This window comes from Thermobia domestica, chromosome 3 (genome assembly GCF_964235325.1).
Source record: "Thermobia domestica chromosome 3, izTheDome1.hap1.1, whole genome shotgun sequence".
Classification (NCBI taxonomy): domain Eukaryota; kingdom Metazoa; phylum Arthropoda; class Insecta; order Zygentoma; family Lepismatidae; genus Thermobia; species Thermobia domestica.
The window spans coordinates 323,714,072-323,731,764 of NC_137456.1; the positions used below are offsets into that span (position 1 = coordinate 323,714,072).

General features: G+C 34.5%; 1 protein-coding gene across 2 annotated transcripts in view; it reads right to left on the bottom strand.

Moving 5' to 3' along the window:
* Positions 1–429: 429 nt before the first annotated feature.
* The window catches only part of LOC145681179 (uncharacterized), a gene marked incomplete at its 5' end in the record, with an annotated part of 393,968 nt that continues 376,704 nt past the window's right edge, over positions 430–17,693 (bottom strand). Inside the window, 5 exon segments of one of the 2 annotated variants that reach the window (XM_081752658.1) lie at positions 430–8,427; positions 10,728–10,888; positions 11,857–12,003; positions 13,936–14,060; positions 17,040–17,193. In XM_081752658.1, coding sequence (XP_081608784.1) covers positions 5,002–8,427; positions 10,728–10,888; positions 11,857–12,003; positions 13,936–14,060; positions 17,040–17,193 — 4,013 coding nt within the window. In that variant the 3' untranslated portion in view covers positions 430–5,001. 2 annotated transcript variants of the gene reach the window in all.

A 17,693-nucleotide genomic window follows, 5' to 3' on the forward strand; every position in this document is an offset into this window, starting at 1 on the left:
AGGCTTTGTAATCTTACATTCTGATCACCTCGTATTTTGAACGATGTGAAAAATAGGAGCTAGACTGATAACAACCTTGATATAATAAAATGGAAACAAAAGGAGATAAGGTTAGGCTATTTTAATAAATAACCTTGATATAATAAAATGGAAACAAAAGGAGATAAGGTTAGGCTATTTTAATAAATAACCTTGATATAATAAAATGGAAATAAAAGAGGATAAGGTTAGGCTATTTTAATAAATAACCTTGATATAATAAAATGGAAATAAAAGAGGATAAGGTTAGGCTATTTTAATAAATAACCTTGATATAATAAAATGGAAACAAAAGGAGATAAGGTTAGGCTATTTTAATAAATAACTTTGATATAATAAAATGGAAACAAAAGGGGATAAGGTTAGACTATTATAATAAATAAAAGACTATTTTAAAAAAACATTTCAACAGTTTCATTTTGTTTCTGTTAGTTTTTAAAAACCTTCTAAACAATCACCTCAAAAATGAATATAAAAAAGCTATACATTTGTACATGGCATCAGAAAACACAGTTTCTGAGCCTGACAAGAATAAATGAATGCGCCTGCTTGATAAGGGATCACAAGCTTACTTTTCTTTAGATTATTTCTATACACAAATCCTTCGCTGTTCGTTTCCACTAAGGAATATACATAAGTACAATAATGGCCTTTTTTCAATACTATACAACAGTTATACAAAGATTTTTTAATAAAAAAATATCAGTCATTGATTTCAGAAAAGGTGTAGTCCATACAGCTCAATATATATATTTGTTAAAGCTATCAGAATCCGATTTTATTTTCAAACTTTAAAAAAAATATATGAAAAGTTGACAAAATACATAAAAAATGAAGTACAAATTTCGATGCATTGTCATTTTTTTTAACGAGAAAATCTACTAAGTATCGGTATTGCACTTTTGTTTTTGACAACGAAGAAGAATAACTAAAATATACATATATTTGGCACATTTATTCCATTTTAAAATCCATATATTTATTTTTTTTAAAGTTCGTATTTCGTTGACTTTCCTGTATGACCCCATTAAGCAAATTCACATTCATAGTCATCATTATTTCCGTTTGGTACATGTATCTTTATTAGGGAGGAAAATGTAAAATATATACGAGGAGAAGTCAAAAAGTAAAGGGACAATTTTTCGCATAGGGTTTGGCAACACTGCTAGTATCCAGCGCTGAATTAGTGTCGTCTGCAACATTTCTATGCAAGGTGTCACTCTTATTTCCGCGTTAGTTGTTGGAATGTAGCAGACCGTTAAACATGGCAGCTTCATTGTCAATCTGCACCGAGGAGGAAATGAGGTCAGTGATTCGCTTTTTGTTTACGGAAGGTGTTGAACTTGCGGAATTTATTCGTCAAATGCAAGCGCAGTAAGGTAACAATTATTTATCGCGAAGCAAAATCTACAAAAAGATAGAGCATTTCAAACAGGGAAGAACTTCTTTATGTGACGAGCAAAGATTAGGCAGGCCATCGACGTCAACGACTGAGGACATCATCACGAACCAGAAAGTAAAGCTGCGAGCATGGTTTGGAAACACCCATCATCAACGGAGAAGTTAAGAAATTTAAACGTCAATCATCAGCTAGTCATTGATACGGTGCAAAATTGGTTACAGGTGCAACCGAAAAACTTTTTTCCGACGGAATAAAAAAAAACTTGTGAAACGTTAGGAAAAGTGAGTTGAAGTGCAGGGAGATTATGTAGAAAAATAATGTTTTAGTTTTTTATCATCAGAATATATGTAAATTTTCCCAGAAGTCCCTTTACTTTTTGACTTCTCCTCGCATATTATTTGCTCTTAAGGCATTAGTACAAATAATTTGCCGTTCTTTTTTTTATTGTTTCCTTAACAAGTTCGAAAAAAACAAAACAGCAAGCCTGCCTAAATTAAATATACATATATATTGAATGTGTATGCATGCATAATGGGGTTTTTCCTAAATATTGCCGAAAAGAAATGTGTTTTGAAAGGTATAATATTTGTGGTCATGTTTATTTGAGTAAAAACAAAGTGCCTATTTTAAAACATTCTATAAATAACAGACTAGATTGAAAGAATAAATAAGTTTAGGCAGGCTTACTGTTTGTAATTTTTCTTTTTTCTTTTTTATTTTAGTATTATGTACATCATTTTAAAATTCAGATTGTATATAAACAATGTTAAAAGCGTAATAAAACTTGACTGTTAAAGTGTTAAACCAAAATGCTTTTGAAAGCAAAAAATAATAATAATTATAATAACGATAATATAATATTGTATGTATTATTTATATTAATTTTTTTTTATAAAAATAATATTCTCAAATATCTTTTCTCTAAGAAAAATCAAAACCGGTATCACCATCTCACACACAATCATGAGTTCTTTTTCTTTTCTTTTTTACAATCTTTTACTAAATAGAAAATGCCCATTTTTTCATATCTTGATTCTCTTGTTATGTCTTCAAAAGCACTAAAACAACTGAATAACATACAAGAATATTGCATTTCAACAGATTATTTGCTACTTCGGTTTACACATAAATAAATGACTGGTACTCAATCCTCTGTTTATTGTTATAAGTTACGTCTTTCTTCCAGAGACGTTCTATCAGAGATATTTAGCAGAGAAGTTTAACGAATTGTGATTCGATAATACGTATCAAAATAAATAAAACTGCAGTGATTAATGCGAATCATATTTCGGGAAGTCTTTACTTTGGCCATTTCATTCATTTTTGTCGATTCTTCGATTCAGTGATTTGTTCTTTCGGTTCCGATGCTCCAGCTGTAGATCGATAAGTAGGACCACTTTAATAGGGTATGGTGTAGTAGAGTAGGGTAGACTAGAGCAAAATAGGGATAAGTAGGGTAGAGGTAGGAACAGGCTAGCTTAAGGTTCGGGAAGTGTTGACCCATTTCTATAAAACTGTGCGGAACCGAAAGAACAAATCACTGAATCGAAAAATCGAAAAAAATCATTGAAATGGCTAAGGTAAAGACTTGCCCATAATTATTTTCCATGGTTATGTTATCACAGTTATACGCGAAGAAACTATAAGCTACAATATAAACAATTGCTTATATATGAATTTTACTTTGTAATAATTGATGAAAAATTAATACTATCTGTTACTTTTTCTGAGAAGTATTGTCTAAGAAAGTTTCCATCACAAACTTGTCTAATTCGCTACGTTAATATACTCGTTCACTTCAATAAAGTATTACCATAGATTAAGGAATTATCGAATATAACCTCCCTATCGGAAATAACTCACTTCGCGATTTTAGAGTTGTCTTCAAATAGTTTGTCCGCTGAACTAAAGATGGTGCTAAGATAAATGAAACAGTGGTGCCACCTTCAGGTAAGCGGACAAACTGTTTGAAGACAGCACTAAAACCATGAAGACAGTTATACAATAAGGAGACTATATCTTATCATTTGTTAATCTATGATATTACGTAACATAGAGTAATGATATAATGCTCTTCCCGTTGAAACTAAGTTACGTGAGTGGATACTGTGGCGCCGCCACTCAAGGGAGTTGGGTACCACGAACTACTAAAAGCAAGAACGAATCAAATCATTCAGAGAGCGTGAGTCTGATAGAATTAGCCAATGATAAAATCAGCTATTACCAGTAGCAGAAGATGCAGTTAGTTACGACTCTAGCCGGTAATATCACTGATAGCCCATCAGGGTGGTGCATCAGGGTTATCAGCGTTACATAAAGTGAAAATTAGAAAGTCTCAAATAGAAAGAAAAGCAAAAATATTAATTCAAATTAAAAATATATATACGCTGCCTGACTTCAATCTTCACTCTGGGCGGATAAGGATATTGTCTATCTATTCTATGCACGTATGTTCTAAGAATGAGTTAGTAAGCCTAAGAGATAGGTATAACTAGAAGTCTGTGTTAAGTAAGACATATTGTATATGGCACATAAGTAACTTACGCTTATTTCGGTTTCACGTAAATTATTTTTTAAAGAAAAATTCGGGGAAGACGGGGTAATTTTACTACTTGTCTCTACACTAACATTACTTATGACTTCTTGCACCTAACTCTAAATTCATACAACAATAAACAGAGGATAACGTAACTTCAAGTGAGCTGTTCAAAAGCAAATCGTCGACAACCAATATACTCCACTTATCTATTGCACTTAATACATTGAATATCATTGCAAAGCTCTTCCCTATTCAGAAGAAATGTAGATCTATTTTCACGAAGGCAATCCTAAATTCACAAACTCTTGAAAGTCGTAAATCTTGAGTTTGAACAGATCCAATTCTTCAGTCATGCCATATTAGATGAGGACTTCATATAAGGTTAATTATTTTTGGAAGAGATGGAAATGGCACAGGGTTGAACACTTGTATTGCTATAAAGTTTAAAAACAACGTCTGTTCCTGTAAAACAATAGGAGAGTGTAAAATGATTAGGACTTGATCCTGTTTTTGTCTTTATCACAGATTTAGAGCCAAGAATTGTTAGGAAAAATATCCTTGCATTAATTTTGTATTTAAACATGTAACAGATGCAATGTCAATGCCTCGTATATACCATAGTTATTTCTTGTCTAGAATGCCCTTGTAAGATTGAGCTCTCAATCAGCTGATTAAAAATGTCTAAGATTGTGTAATAATAATAGCCTAGGCTTACTCTTCTACTCTATCCCGAATTTAAATTGCGATATTCTTATTTTTACTTTCAAATACTTAACTTAGCTTTTTGAGATGGGAAATTAGGACCATAAAAATTAAATAGAGATGTCTGCTTATCGAGGCAGTTACAGAGACGTAGACTCTTAAGTTGTATATCGGAAGTCGGAATGATCGCAAATAATTGCCATTTTGGGCAGAAGCTGATCATAATCACACTTCGAATCTCCCATTTCTCAGAGATATATATATATATATTTTCATATTTGAAGCAGCTCCATTGTTTGAGAAGAATATTATAAATGATTTACTTGACTCGTTCCGGATGTAATACAATAGATTTTGCGCTAACTTTTACTTTTCCGGTATCTAAATCCTTAGCAGCGCTTGCTCTTGTCGGTCGCATAAAGCTGAAATTTTGCGTAGAAACGTATCTCGGTTTCTCGTCAGATTTTGGGGTTATAGATTTCGTGAGTGGCGAAGACGCAGTTGTTTCTCCTTTATTTTGACTTTTCAATGAACTACTACGGGAAACTGAACTTGAGTTCTGTCGTGAAAGATTCTCTTTCGAACTGGTACTAGCTGGTTGCGATTTTCTTGACTCACGTGTTGAATTTCCTTGTGACTTTGAACTGACCCGTCTTGCAGTGTGCGAATCAAAAGGACTAGGTATTGAGGATGATTTTAATTGTACTTGACTTAAAGGTTTCTTCGTTGTATTACCTTTAGTGGAAGATTTTATAGAATCATCTGATGACCTTTTCGATAAGGATCGCTGACTACCCGAAAACGAATGTGAAGATTCTGAAAACGGAAGACTTGCAGATGACCGAGTGCTTTGGGATGGTTGGTAGGTTTCGTCATCTAACGGAATGTTATAGTCACTATCTTTTGTTTTCTTTAAATTTCTGGTCAACGATTTAATGGCCGTAGTGTAACCAGATAATTTACCTTTCGTGGTAGGCGAATGTTCCCTCGCGTAGTTAGATTTTACGCTCTTGATGCTGTTTTGACTGGACGATTTCGATAGTGGTTGTCTTGTGTTATTTCTTACAGTATTTACAGAAGTTGAGCTGTTTAGAGAGCTTCGGGAACTACGGAGACTCGTTCTGGAGTTTGATCTCTCAACTCTTCGTGAACCGGATTTTAAACTCGATTGTGAATCGGATTTTCTAACTAAACTACTGTTGACTTTATTGTTTTTAGATGAATCTGTTGTTTGTCTACTACGAAGTGATGACGGGGTTACTTTAGGCTTTGGTTCCGATTGCGCTTTGAGTTTCTGTACGATGCTATCTATTTTAAGAGAACTTGATCTTGCTTTTCTTGTTTGTGGTACATCTAATCCTCTGGTCGTCTCTTTTGATATTGTTCTAGATTGATTTTTGTTGTTCATTGGCGCAGTCAAATCGCTTTTCTTCTTTCCATTTGTGAAAGTATAGTCTTTTCCTTTCGACCCAACAGGGGAATCGACTAAGTCTGTTTCATAATTGCAGCCTGACGAGGCTTCTTGACTTGGTGTCTCAGACACTAGGCTCTGTGTTTCTTCAAAACCTTCGTCATTTTCGTGCTCGCTACGACCAGACTTACCGCTTGGCGTGGAAGCATGCACTCGGATTTCCGGAATAAATTCATTTTTATGTAACGAATTTGTGGGGCTACTTTCATTACTACGTTTAGATACAATCCTCTGATTTTCTTCACCAACAGGTCTCGATATAGTTTTTGAAGTAGTGCCTGTGTTGTTGCCGGAGAACAAAGATCCTTTGGAACCCCTTCTTTCTCTGTTATCCTTCACGCTAAGGGATGATTTTTCTTTTTCTTTTTTCAATGCAGCTTCAACTTGTCGTGGTTCAATCATACTGCGCACTCTTTCCCTTCGTTCTTTGCGTAATGTTGCAGGATCGACGGAGAGTCTAGATCTTCTTTGCTTTGATTCTTCCAGAGAATCGTCTTGGTTTGACGAAGATACCACTGGGATTGATGTCACACTCTTTTGTACAAGGCCAAGTCTCGAAGAACTGTTTTCCTTGACTGGATTTTGCTCTTGTTGATGTTGGCGATCATATTCTTTTACAGCTTGTAATACGTCGCCTCTATCGATGTTAGACTTTAACCTAGAATTATGTCTAGAATGCCACGATGACGGCAGAGTACTACTTCCAGACAATTTATCAAGATTTTGTAACATTTCGCCTGATTTAGCAATATTTTCCATGGCTTCTCTGACTTCAGTAGGTTCTATGTTGCTCTTCGATCTTTCGTTATTCAGAATCACGCCTTGCAGTAGATCATCTTTCGATTTTCGAACTTTTAGTCTCTCTTTCCATTTATTTAGCCTACTTTCTTTATCTTCACTGGGTTTAGGAGAGACTTCATACGAATCTACTTTCTGAGGCAACATCTTGCTTACTTCTATTTTGCCTTCTACTTTCGTACTTAACATCTGTTCTGGTACATTTCTTGTTATATCGATTTTGCTAACAGCCCCTTCAGAGGTAACTTTTGTCTCCAATTCTTGGTCCTTTTCCGTGTTATCTTGATTTTTCTTGTATCTTCGTGTTCGTCTCGCTGAAGAAAATCTGTCGAATTGTCCATCTCCCATTTCGTCGTCGATACTTTTACCTAATTTATCAGTCGACTTTGACAATTCTTTTTCTTTTGTATCTTTCACAGAATCTGTAGATGGATCAGGTGTTCTTCTGTGTTTAGAAGACTTTCTAACTCCACGTTCATCCATATCAGCATTAAGTCCTTCATTATCTGAACTATCTGCGTTTACCTCTGAAGTATTTTGCGTTGTGGGCTTAGTAGCCATTTTCTCCGCTAGGCTACTCTCTTGCTTGGCTCTTTGCACTTGTGAACCGAAGTTATGATGTTGGTCTTCAGCGGCAAGACTTCTAAACCGACGATTCTTTCTTCGATTCATAAAATCATCCCCAGCATCCATAGCTAGACCAGAACTCTTATCCATTGCCCGAAAACTATTGTAACCGAACACTTTTCTGCTAACGGGAGGTGTTTCAATATTTTCGGAATCGATTTCAATCTTGTCACTACAAGATTCACTCGTTTCGTCTGATCCAGCGCGTGAGGTCTTTCGCAGACGTCGTGGGACAGATGGTGGTAGATGTCCCTGCTGACTTTCAAATGATTCGTTTACGGAATCATCTTGTTGCTTAATACTCTCTAATGTTCCGGCTATATCTGTCATATCCAAGTTATTAACTAGTTTTTCATGGAGTCTAGATCTAACAGTGTTCGGGGCAACATTATCGCTTAATAACCTCCTACTAACAAGTGGACTACTAATTGCAGTTGGAGATTTACAAGTAGGTGATACCGGTTTATCATTTCCGACGATAGATTTTAGAAAATCACCAGGAACGTCCATGGAATGTCTATATTTTTGAATTAATTTTGATCTTGACGAGGCATCGCTCTTCAAATCTAAGCTTCTTCGCCAACTTTTGTTAGAGTCTAAAGATTCCTTGGGTTCTGAAATACCATCTTTCCTCCTGGGAATTTCCCTCTCTTTAGTCACTGGTGTAGGCGGAGTCGTTGGAACGGAGGAGCTCGCACTTGGGTTTCGAGCACTTTCAGGTTCAGGAGTTTGCTCTTTGCTACCAGGGTCATCACTTCCTCTTCGGATGTACAAGGTTAGTTTATCATCAAGGCTCTTTTGGCCAAGGCTACCGATGATTCCTTTGCGCTTATCTTCTTCTCTAATACACTGAAAAAGAACAATAGTATAATTTATAAACAGGTAAACAACATGTACTTACGAAAAAAATACAAAACAATAAAAGTAAACTTAATTATCCTAAATTATTATAATTATCTTTAATTATCCTATTAAGAACCTGACTTACTAAAAAATAATACTAAATTTACGATTTATCTTTTGATTGTTTTTCATAAGTGAAAGGAGATAATGAAATGCAACTTACCACAATCATAGAATGTTATTCTACAACAAAAAATACAAACCTGAGGAATTTTCAGTGTTGTTATCCATGGAAATTACAGTGTCACCTGAATAACATTTCTTCCAAAATCTAATTTAAGGTAGCGAGTAGAGGAACGAATTCAAGTGCATTTGATTACGTATCATATTGTTTTGGAATCTTGTGAAGTAATTTTTAAATAACATTATTATACAATTTTAACAACCATATGTTAAAACTATTTTGCTTATTACAAACTAAATTCAACTATTATTTAAAATGTAGTTCACAGGGTTCCAAGACAACATGATAGTAATCAAATGCAGTTAAGTTCGTTCCTCTAGTCACTGCCTTAACTTAGATTTTGGAAAAAAAAATATTCTGGCAACATTGTAATTTCTACGAATGGCAACATTGAAAATTCTTCAGATTCATATTTTCTGTTGTAGAATAAGATTATCTATGATTGTGGTAAGCTGCATTTCATTATCTCCTTTCATTTATGAAAAACAAGCAAAAGAAAAATGGTAAATTTTGTATTATTTTTAGTAAGTTAGGCTCTTAAGTTAATTATCCCAATAGCATGAATATTGGTTTTTCATTCGTTTGTTACCAAAGTAGAAGTAGAGCAATTCGTTCTCATCTTAAAAGTTATCGATCGAGAAGGGCGAGATAGCTTTTACTCGATACGGAAGGAAATCGTTTTTCTTTGGGAGTCAAGTGAATGGATATTTTCAATTCTTATAATGTGCTCTGCACACAAAATACGATATGCGAAACTTGAAAGTATTACAAAATCGGAATCAGAGATGACGTGCCAAAATGTATGTTTTTTTCTAGAATATTGTACTTAAAGATAGTGGTGCCGTTAGTAATTGAGTTTTAGAGTGACAATGAGTGAACAAGAACGCCCCAGTAGTAAAGTCTAGAATATAAAAAGAGACGAAGAATCCGATCTTTATTCTGAAATTCATATTAATTTAAGTTGACTTCTTGCTACAGTTACTTGTAATTAAATTATATACAAATTATCTCTCTTAGGCATTCTAGTACCATGTTGTTAATTTTCGGTGGTCCAGACTGCCACATTCTTCCAAACTATCTAACTGAGTGGGGAAGTTCTTTGTGGATAAGTTTAAGTAAAAAATATAAAGGAATAGCTTTGTAAAATATAAATATCACAAGGAACTTTCAGAAATTTATCCACGCTCTTCTCAGCTATTTGTTGTTGTTTTTCTCTTTTCTAATTTCTAAATTTTCTGCTGAAAAGTAGTAGTTGAAATGTTGTACCATCAGGCTCGTAGCGAGCTCGATTTCTTAGGGGGCAGAGGGAAAGAAATGAATGCTGAAGGGTTAAGGACGCAGACATCAAAAACATCACAAAACTTCTTATTTGTTTATTACGTATCTATGAAATTTGTAACAGAGCTGTATGTCCTTGTACAAAAGGTATTATATTGACAAATATTATGGTACGCAAATCCACGACTACGAAGATTCGCCAATATTTAACAAATAAACGTTTTGCACTACATTCACAGTAAACAAAATATTCGTGACTTTTTTTCGATCACTTTTGTCTGATTCTACATAGGTTTCATTTTATTATCGGCCAGAAATGATAATAAGAAACAAAAGTCCTGAGCGCAAAGTATTTGTATTTATTAATAGGAAAAAGCTTACAAGAAAATAATAATATTACTGTGTATGTATCGAAACCATAACGGTTTTGTTTCATATTTATAATTAATACAAGTTACTTTCCGAGCTACAGTAGACTTTTGATTATCCGGTCTAATGTGGCAGAAGAGCAGGCTGGGTAACAAAAAATGCCGGGTAGGGCGGAATTCTATACTTCTTACTCCCTTTCTCATTCATACCATTAAAAACACATTATTTATACAAAATCCGCTTTTATTCATATTTTCTGACCTCCTAGATCACTGTTTCATAAATGTTTCTTGTGTAATGTATTGTACGTTTCAAAACTTATTACAGATAAAGGAAGATCAAAAATAAATAAATATATAAATAAAACCCGTTTTTATTCATACTCAGACATATTGTCAACTTTGTTTCAGTTTACCTGCAGAGAATTGGAAGGAGTATTTCCATCCAACAAAGTCCTTGATCTCATCCGTCGCAGCCTTCTTGCGTCCGTTTCTGTCTCTTCCGTGCTGTTAGAAACGTTGAGATTAGATTTCCTCCAAGGAGATTTGTCCTTTACAGGGGTCTGTGGTTGGGCTTCTATCAATATAAAAATAATAACGTGTGTAAGAGTACTACCATACAGGCATACAATTCTATTCTAAGATTTATGTCAGCTCATGTAGTTTTATATATAGTTAGGATTTGTTTCTAAATGTAATTTTGTTGCATGCATATAACTGACACTTACAAACGAAAGTAATGGAAAAGTAAGACAAAAAATATTGAAATCACTGGGTATAAATCTTCAGTGAACGAGAGAAATATGATATAGAAAAAGGAATACACATCACCAAATAAATAAAACGTGAGAGGTGGATACAAAAATCATGAGCAGAGCACAGTAAGAGAAAGAAAGAGTTCAGCTGAAGGAAGCGCGATGTCTGTGTAACGTCAATATTGCCAGATCCAAAATATACATCCAGGGGCGGATCCAAGGGGAAGGAGATCGCCTCCAGGAAGAGGAAACTTTCTTATTGTATATATAAATAAAACTCATCCCAGAGTTTAGAGCTCTTAAAAGTAGCTCTAAGTAACAGTGTTACAACCCCCCCCCCCAGAAGTCCGTTCTGGATCCGCCCCTGTATATATCAAAGGTAGTTTGTTGTTCCGATACGTTTGAAAAATATTTAGTATTCCCAGGGGAGGATTTATTGTCTTACAAATTTTTTGTTAGCATGATTTCTTGTTGACACATCTGACAAATATTACTTAACAGCATCACGTTACATGGAGAGAATTTCTCAATGATTTTGTTGAAAAATAATAAATTTCTGCATAAAATGTGTCAAATATTGAACATAAGCAAGAACTGAAGTGAATTTGAGCCGTTATTCATGTCTGTAGTATGATCTGATGAAAATGAAACATTTCGTGCATGTACAGAGAGCATATTTTATATGCGAATCCAAGGTTTTAGTGTCTGTTTTACGTTCTAAGACTACACGCTGTCCTCAATTCCTAAAATTCCGCTTACCAATATAATGAAACTATAGAAAATATCTTACCTTCGATAGCTTCCATAGCCCCTACGACATCTGTTTTCTCAATGGTTGGTTTCCAGTCCGGATAGACTCTTCTGTATTGAGTTCCATCGCCTAGTTTGCCTTCTTCAGGCAACGGATGAAGGACACTCCCAGGCCTTCCTTCCCCTTCTGAAATACAAACAATTACGACGGTATATTTTTCTTGTGTTTTTATGCACGTGACAAACTTTATACTCTAGGTGAAAGATTAGGTGGGGTAGTGAATGCCAAAACCGATTTCAAATTTCGTGTACATGCTTTGTACAGTCCGCAGCAAAAAACCTGCAACATGAACACGTAAGTTTATTGTAAAACTACGCCTAACAGCGCAGGGAATCAACATAACGTCTAAGTGGCAGGAACCACGCCGGGAGAAACCTCGGTGTCTTCCCCTGCACACTTATTTTGGAGCAAAGAACTTCATCGTTTCACAATAAACTTACATGCTCATGTTGCAGGTTTTTTGCTGCGGATTGTACATCTGCATTCTAAGTATCTCTGATAATGATTTTTCTTATACTAGGTGATTTGAAATATAAGTATAATTTCATTCTTGTTAAATTCTGTAAAATGTAACATCAAGTTTAAGCTTTGAAACCTTAAGGAATTTCCTCAGAAATCAGAAAAAAAAAATCCGAATAAACTTCACTAAATGTAGTATACTTGCTGTTAATAACATTATTATACGAGTTGTGGTCAAAAAGTATCGAACTTTTAGTTGGCAAAAATACATTTATTGTTTTGGAAATCCGAAACACTAATCCCCTTCAAAGTAGTCTCCTTGGTAATGTACACACTTCTCCCAGCGCTTCAGCCATTGTTGGAAACATTTGTGGAACGCAGTTTTTGGAATGGTGATCAACCGTGCCGTCGCATTACGCATGATATCTTCTCTTGACTCAAATCTCGGGTCGTACCCATAAACCCATGTTTCATCGCCTGGGATCACGGCGTTTAAAAAGTTGGGGGTCACTGTTTGCATTGTCCAGCATGTCCTGTGCGACGTCCAAGTGCCATTGCTTCTGCTCTATTGTTAGCACCTTCGGTACAAATTTCGCAGACACTTTCCTCATGCCCAAAATCTCGTTCAAAATTGAATGTACCGATCAAATGCTTATCCCGATATCGTTCACAATTTCTTGGACTGTGATACGACGGTCCTGCAAGACCACGGTCCATTCTTGCTCAATGACATTGTCATTTCGGCTTGTTGAGGACCTATCTTAACGTGCTTCGTTGTCCACTGATGTGCGGCCATCTTTGAAGCGGTTGTACCACTGCTTTTTGTGTGAGGTACTAATGGCATCGTGCCCAAAAGCCTGTTGAATCTTGCGAATGGTTTCCGCTTGAGTATTGCCAAGCTTTTGGCAAAATTTGATGCAATATCGCTGCTCAAGTTTTTCTGTCTAGAACTGAAATCCGACAACCGCTCATTGCAAGTCTTCACTCGTTGGCCGATTGCTAGCGACTGACACTTTCTGTGGGCAAGAGAAAATTCGCGACTGAGCATGAGTGTCACCTCTACATCTACACAGAAGAAAGTCTTCCGCGCTTCATTGGTTTACGCGGGCAAAAATAAGGTTCCATACTTTATGAATACACCTCGTATTTACTGTTAGTAATATTATCATGTACAATTTCGTATTTTCCATTTTATTGGAAATTAAGAAAAACAACTTTGGCACTTCTGTAAACATACGATTTTAGCAATGTTTCTATCTTTCGAATTTTGGTCTTTAAAAAGAGTTCAGTTTAAGCTTGTTCAAAATGCAGATTGGGAATAATATTGCCATTTCTTGCAACAGATATAACACCCCTATTTAGACTAAACAGAATTCCAATAAAAATTGGGTCTTATGTTATTAACCCAACTCCCCCTCTCCAATCATTCAATTAATAACGAAATTAAGAGTGAAAGCAATTTTCTTATGCATTAAATCTTTCTAAATGGTTTACTATTGAGTAAAATAAATATATCTACGCATTTCATACCTAGTTCCTTCCACTAAGAAGTATCCATCACATTTGTTTACTTTTGAATGTACAAAGAAATATATTTACCTGAATCCAATTCTAACGATCGGCGGTTAGCAGCTTGCGCTCTACGTCTTCTTCTTAGATCTTCTGTTTGACGCTCTTCCTTCTCGTTCTCTTGAAGCCAAGCCTCGATCTTTTGTCTCCATGCTCTGAAAAAAAAAACACAGAAAAAGAATCAACTATCAATGTTGCCAAAATCTAGAAATCTGGATGTAGAAAATTTCTCTTCATCAAAGAAAACTGGTACCAATTTTAGACCTTCGTCATTATCATGATATTAACTTATCTGCAATTGTAATAGTTTGGTTTCATTTGGTGTTTACACACAGGACCAGCCCTAGGCAATTTGTCGCCCCGTGCAATAGCATCATTTGCAGCCCCCTCCTTTCTCCAGAAAGAACAAATCTTAAAAGCCATGATTTTAAGTATGCTACCCCATTATGAACAACGAAGGAGAAGGAAAAGGCACTCGTACTCAGAAAGACCTAAACACTACAAATACAATCTCGTTTTCTCTGGTTTTCTTTAAATAATAGTCCATTGTGTTAGTAAAAGATAAAGCAAACACACCTGCAGAGGAAAGATTGTAATCCTTTTCATAGAATTCAATATCGAGCTTCAATCTCAATATATCAGTTTGCAATTCTAATACAAATAGCTCTTTTATCTTTATTTCTTGACTTTCCTTCTGCATCTGTTAAAAAATTAAATTAAAAAAAAAAAAAACTTTTTCCCACCTTCAATGATAAGGAACTTGTTTGTGACAAAGACAGGACTAATTTTCACATCAAAACTGTGATAACTAACTTATTTTAAATCTATAGTTATGACAGATTTTGCCGGCCCATGCAAGTACACGTGCTGCACATATGGTAGAGTTGACTCTGTTTGCACAAACTTATCTTTCTCAGCATATCAATATGAATATATTCTTTTCTGAAACTCGAATGAATTAAGTAGTAACTACTATTATCCTCCGAAGTTTCAAATAATTATATGCTTACATAACTAATAATTATATGTTTGATACTTTAGTTTAATTATATACTTATGTTTGAAAGCTATTACAATTTCTTAACAGAGTAAAATAAGTAACTCATTGTAATATATATATATATATATATATACTGTATATTATTTTGCTATGATTGAAAGAGTTTTCTGATTTACTGTACAAGAAGATAAATATTACTGTAAGAACAATGCTAATTAATTACAACTTACGGCACTAAACTGACGAATGATTATAAGTACTAACTTAGATTAACCTTGGTATATGTCTTTTAGCGAAATTTTCAATGGGAACTCGTATCTTGTTCAGCGCCATTTTCTTAAAAATGCAAGTTGATCACATCAATCGTTGTGATAGAGAAATATCGACCAGAAACATTTCTTTCAGTAAATATTTAAGAGTGCAATTTTGTTATTGATAATATCGAAGTATTTATATATTTTTATTGTTAGTAGAAGAAATCTTTTGTTTCATACTTCTATACCATAACGATTCATACAATGTGATGTGATGAGCTTTTAGATTTAAGAAAATGGCGCTGAGGAAGATTGGAGTTTCCATTGAAAATTTCGACAGTTACTAAATTATATATGTATACTAAATAAATAATGCTAATTAATAACACATCTAGATAAGATTAAATATTTGTGCCAAAACATTCAATGATCGTGAGTGGCTTACTTTAATCCACTGAACGTTAAAGTAATAAAGATATTTAAATAACTCATAAAGCACATAACACACACTGAAATTTTTCTGTTATACGGCGTTTATGAAGACAATTTTTCTTTTTCCTTCTGCGATAAGCTTAAAATCTAAATTTTCTTAAAAATGAAATTTCTTTTCAATTGGCAACACTGTCATGTCGCATGAAAGTAAATAATGCCATTATTTACGCATCAAAGTAAATCATGATTATGCCTAGTGTGGTATTTACAAAATCTTACGAGGAGTGAAACTCCAATTTTTTTTTCTCTTACTGCAGGGATACCCTCCATGAAGATCGATAGCACGCTCCTACACTTTGCTGACATATTCTTTACGAACCTACAACTAAATATTCTCAATAGTTTTGATCATTAACTTCTCTCCTCTTCGCCCTTCAGAAATAACCCTTGATTACATATGTTGTTTTTGTATAAATTATACAAAATGTGAGTTGCTACCTAGTTTTAATCTAAATTTTTCTGTCTCCCCTCCCTAAATATTCAATGACATACTTAAGGTTGTACTCCCACGTGGGCACCCCTGCATATTGTAACTCTCTGGGAACAAATTTTGCATTATGTAAGGAATTTGAAACATCTAGTGAAAAGGAATTCTCCTTATTCGCCCTGCAAATACAATACGTTCAATTCAATCAATTTCTTTTACTCAGCAAAGTCAAATTACTACTTTTATAACAAACATACGTTATCTGCATTTCGAATCATATTACAACTGAATTAATAAATTCACTCCTATGAATGTTTCAAAAAAGAATTACTGGATAGGCAATTATTTTCAAAATTACGTAAATACAGGTTGTCCAGACAGCAACTGTACAGTGGAAATAGTAGATAAGTGAAATTTGAAATATGAAGTGGTATTTACGACGACAGTGCAGTTTTCTCTACACGAGATGTTGGAAATATCCTTCTGCAGCCTGAAAACATGTCTGTACATGACACTGCATACTTGTAAACACTTTTCGGAAAAAGAGTTACTAAGAAACTGCCATTCTATTTCAACAGTTACTTTTCGGATACTCTGTACTTGTTCACTCAACATTATGCCATTCTATTTTAACAGTTACTTTACGGACACCCTGTACTTGTTCACGCAACATTATGCCATCCTATTTTAACAGTTACTTTACGGACACTCTGTACTTGTTCACGCAACATTATGCCATTCTATTTTAACAGTTACTTTACGGACACTCTGTACTTGTTCACGCAACATTATCTTCATATTATCTCCAATTATATTCATACAAATATTTCCAAACTTTCTTTTTGAAATTGTAGTAAATTGATTTTCCTTTCATAAAGTTAGAGAACTATTTAATCAACTTTAAAATCGTAAAAATTCATTATTTCGTATAGAACTATATATATATTTTTAAATAAAATACCTTGGTTTCCCTTCTCCATCACTAGGTGGAAGCTCTGGTCTGTTCTCTGCAAGTGGTGACGGTGAACTGGGCCTTTCTCGCTCTCCGGAGAAGTCCGCGCTCAAGAGATCCGGTCGTTTTCTTCCTCCTCTCGCTCGCCGAGCCCAGGAACGATCTAACGAGCCATAGCCATCTAGATCAAATAAACGAACCAAGGGGGACATTTTCACTCCATGCAACTCATGCAACACCATGCACATGCATGTAAAACATACACATAACAAGTCCACATACAGGCAATAATACCTAATTTGTTTTTGTACACATATTTATACAATAACATTACTGAGATCTTACTTTTTTCCCTTTATATGAAATCATGCTTCAAGATTATTGTATAGGACAAAACAGTTCAAAATAGTGGAACAATGAAAGATATCCGTTAAAACTAAGTCTCGTTAGACAAGTGCCCTATTGTAGTTTGTTAAGGATCATTTTATCTTAAACAAAGAAGACCGGGGTGAAATTAACAAAAAGTAGTCATTAGTTATTTATCTTCCAGTAAATGTTAAGAAAGTACTTGAATTTCTTTCTGGATGTACTTGTTTCAAATACTTGTAATACCCTTCTCAAATAAAGTACGTTATATAATTACAAGGTGATCAAAAAGTACGG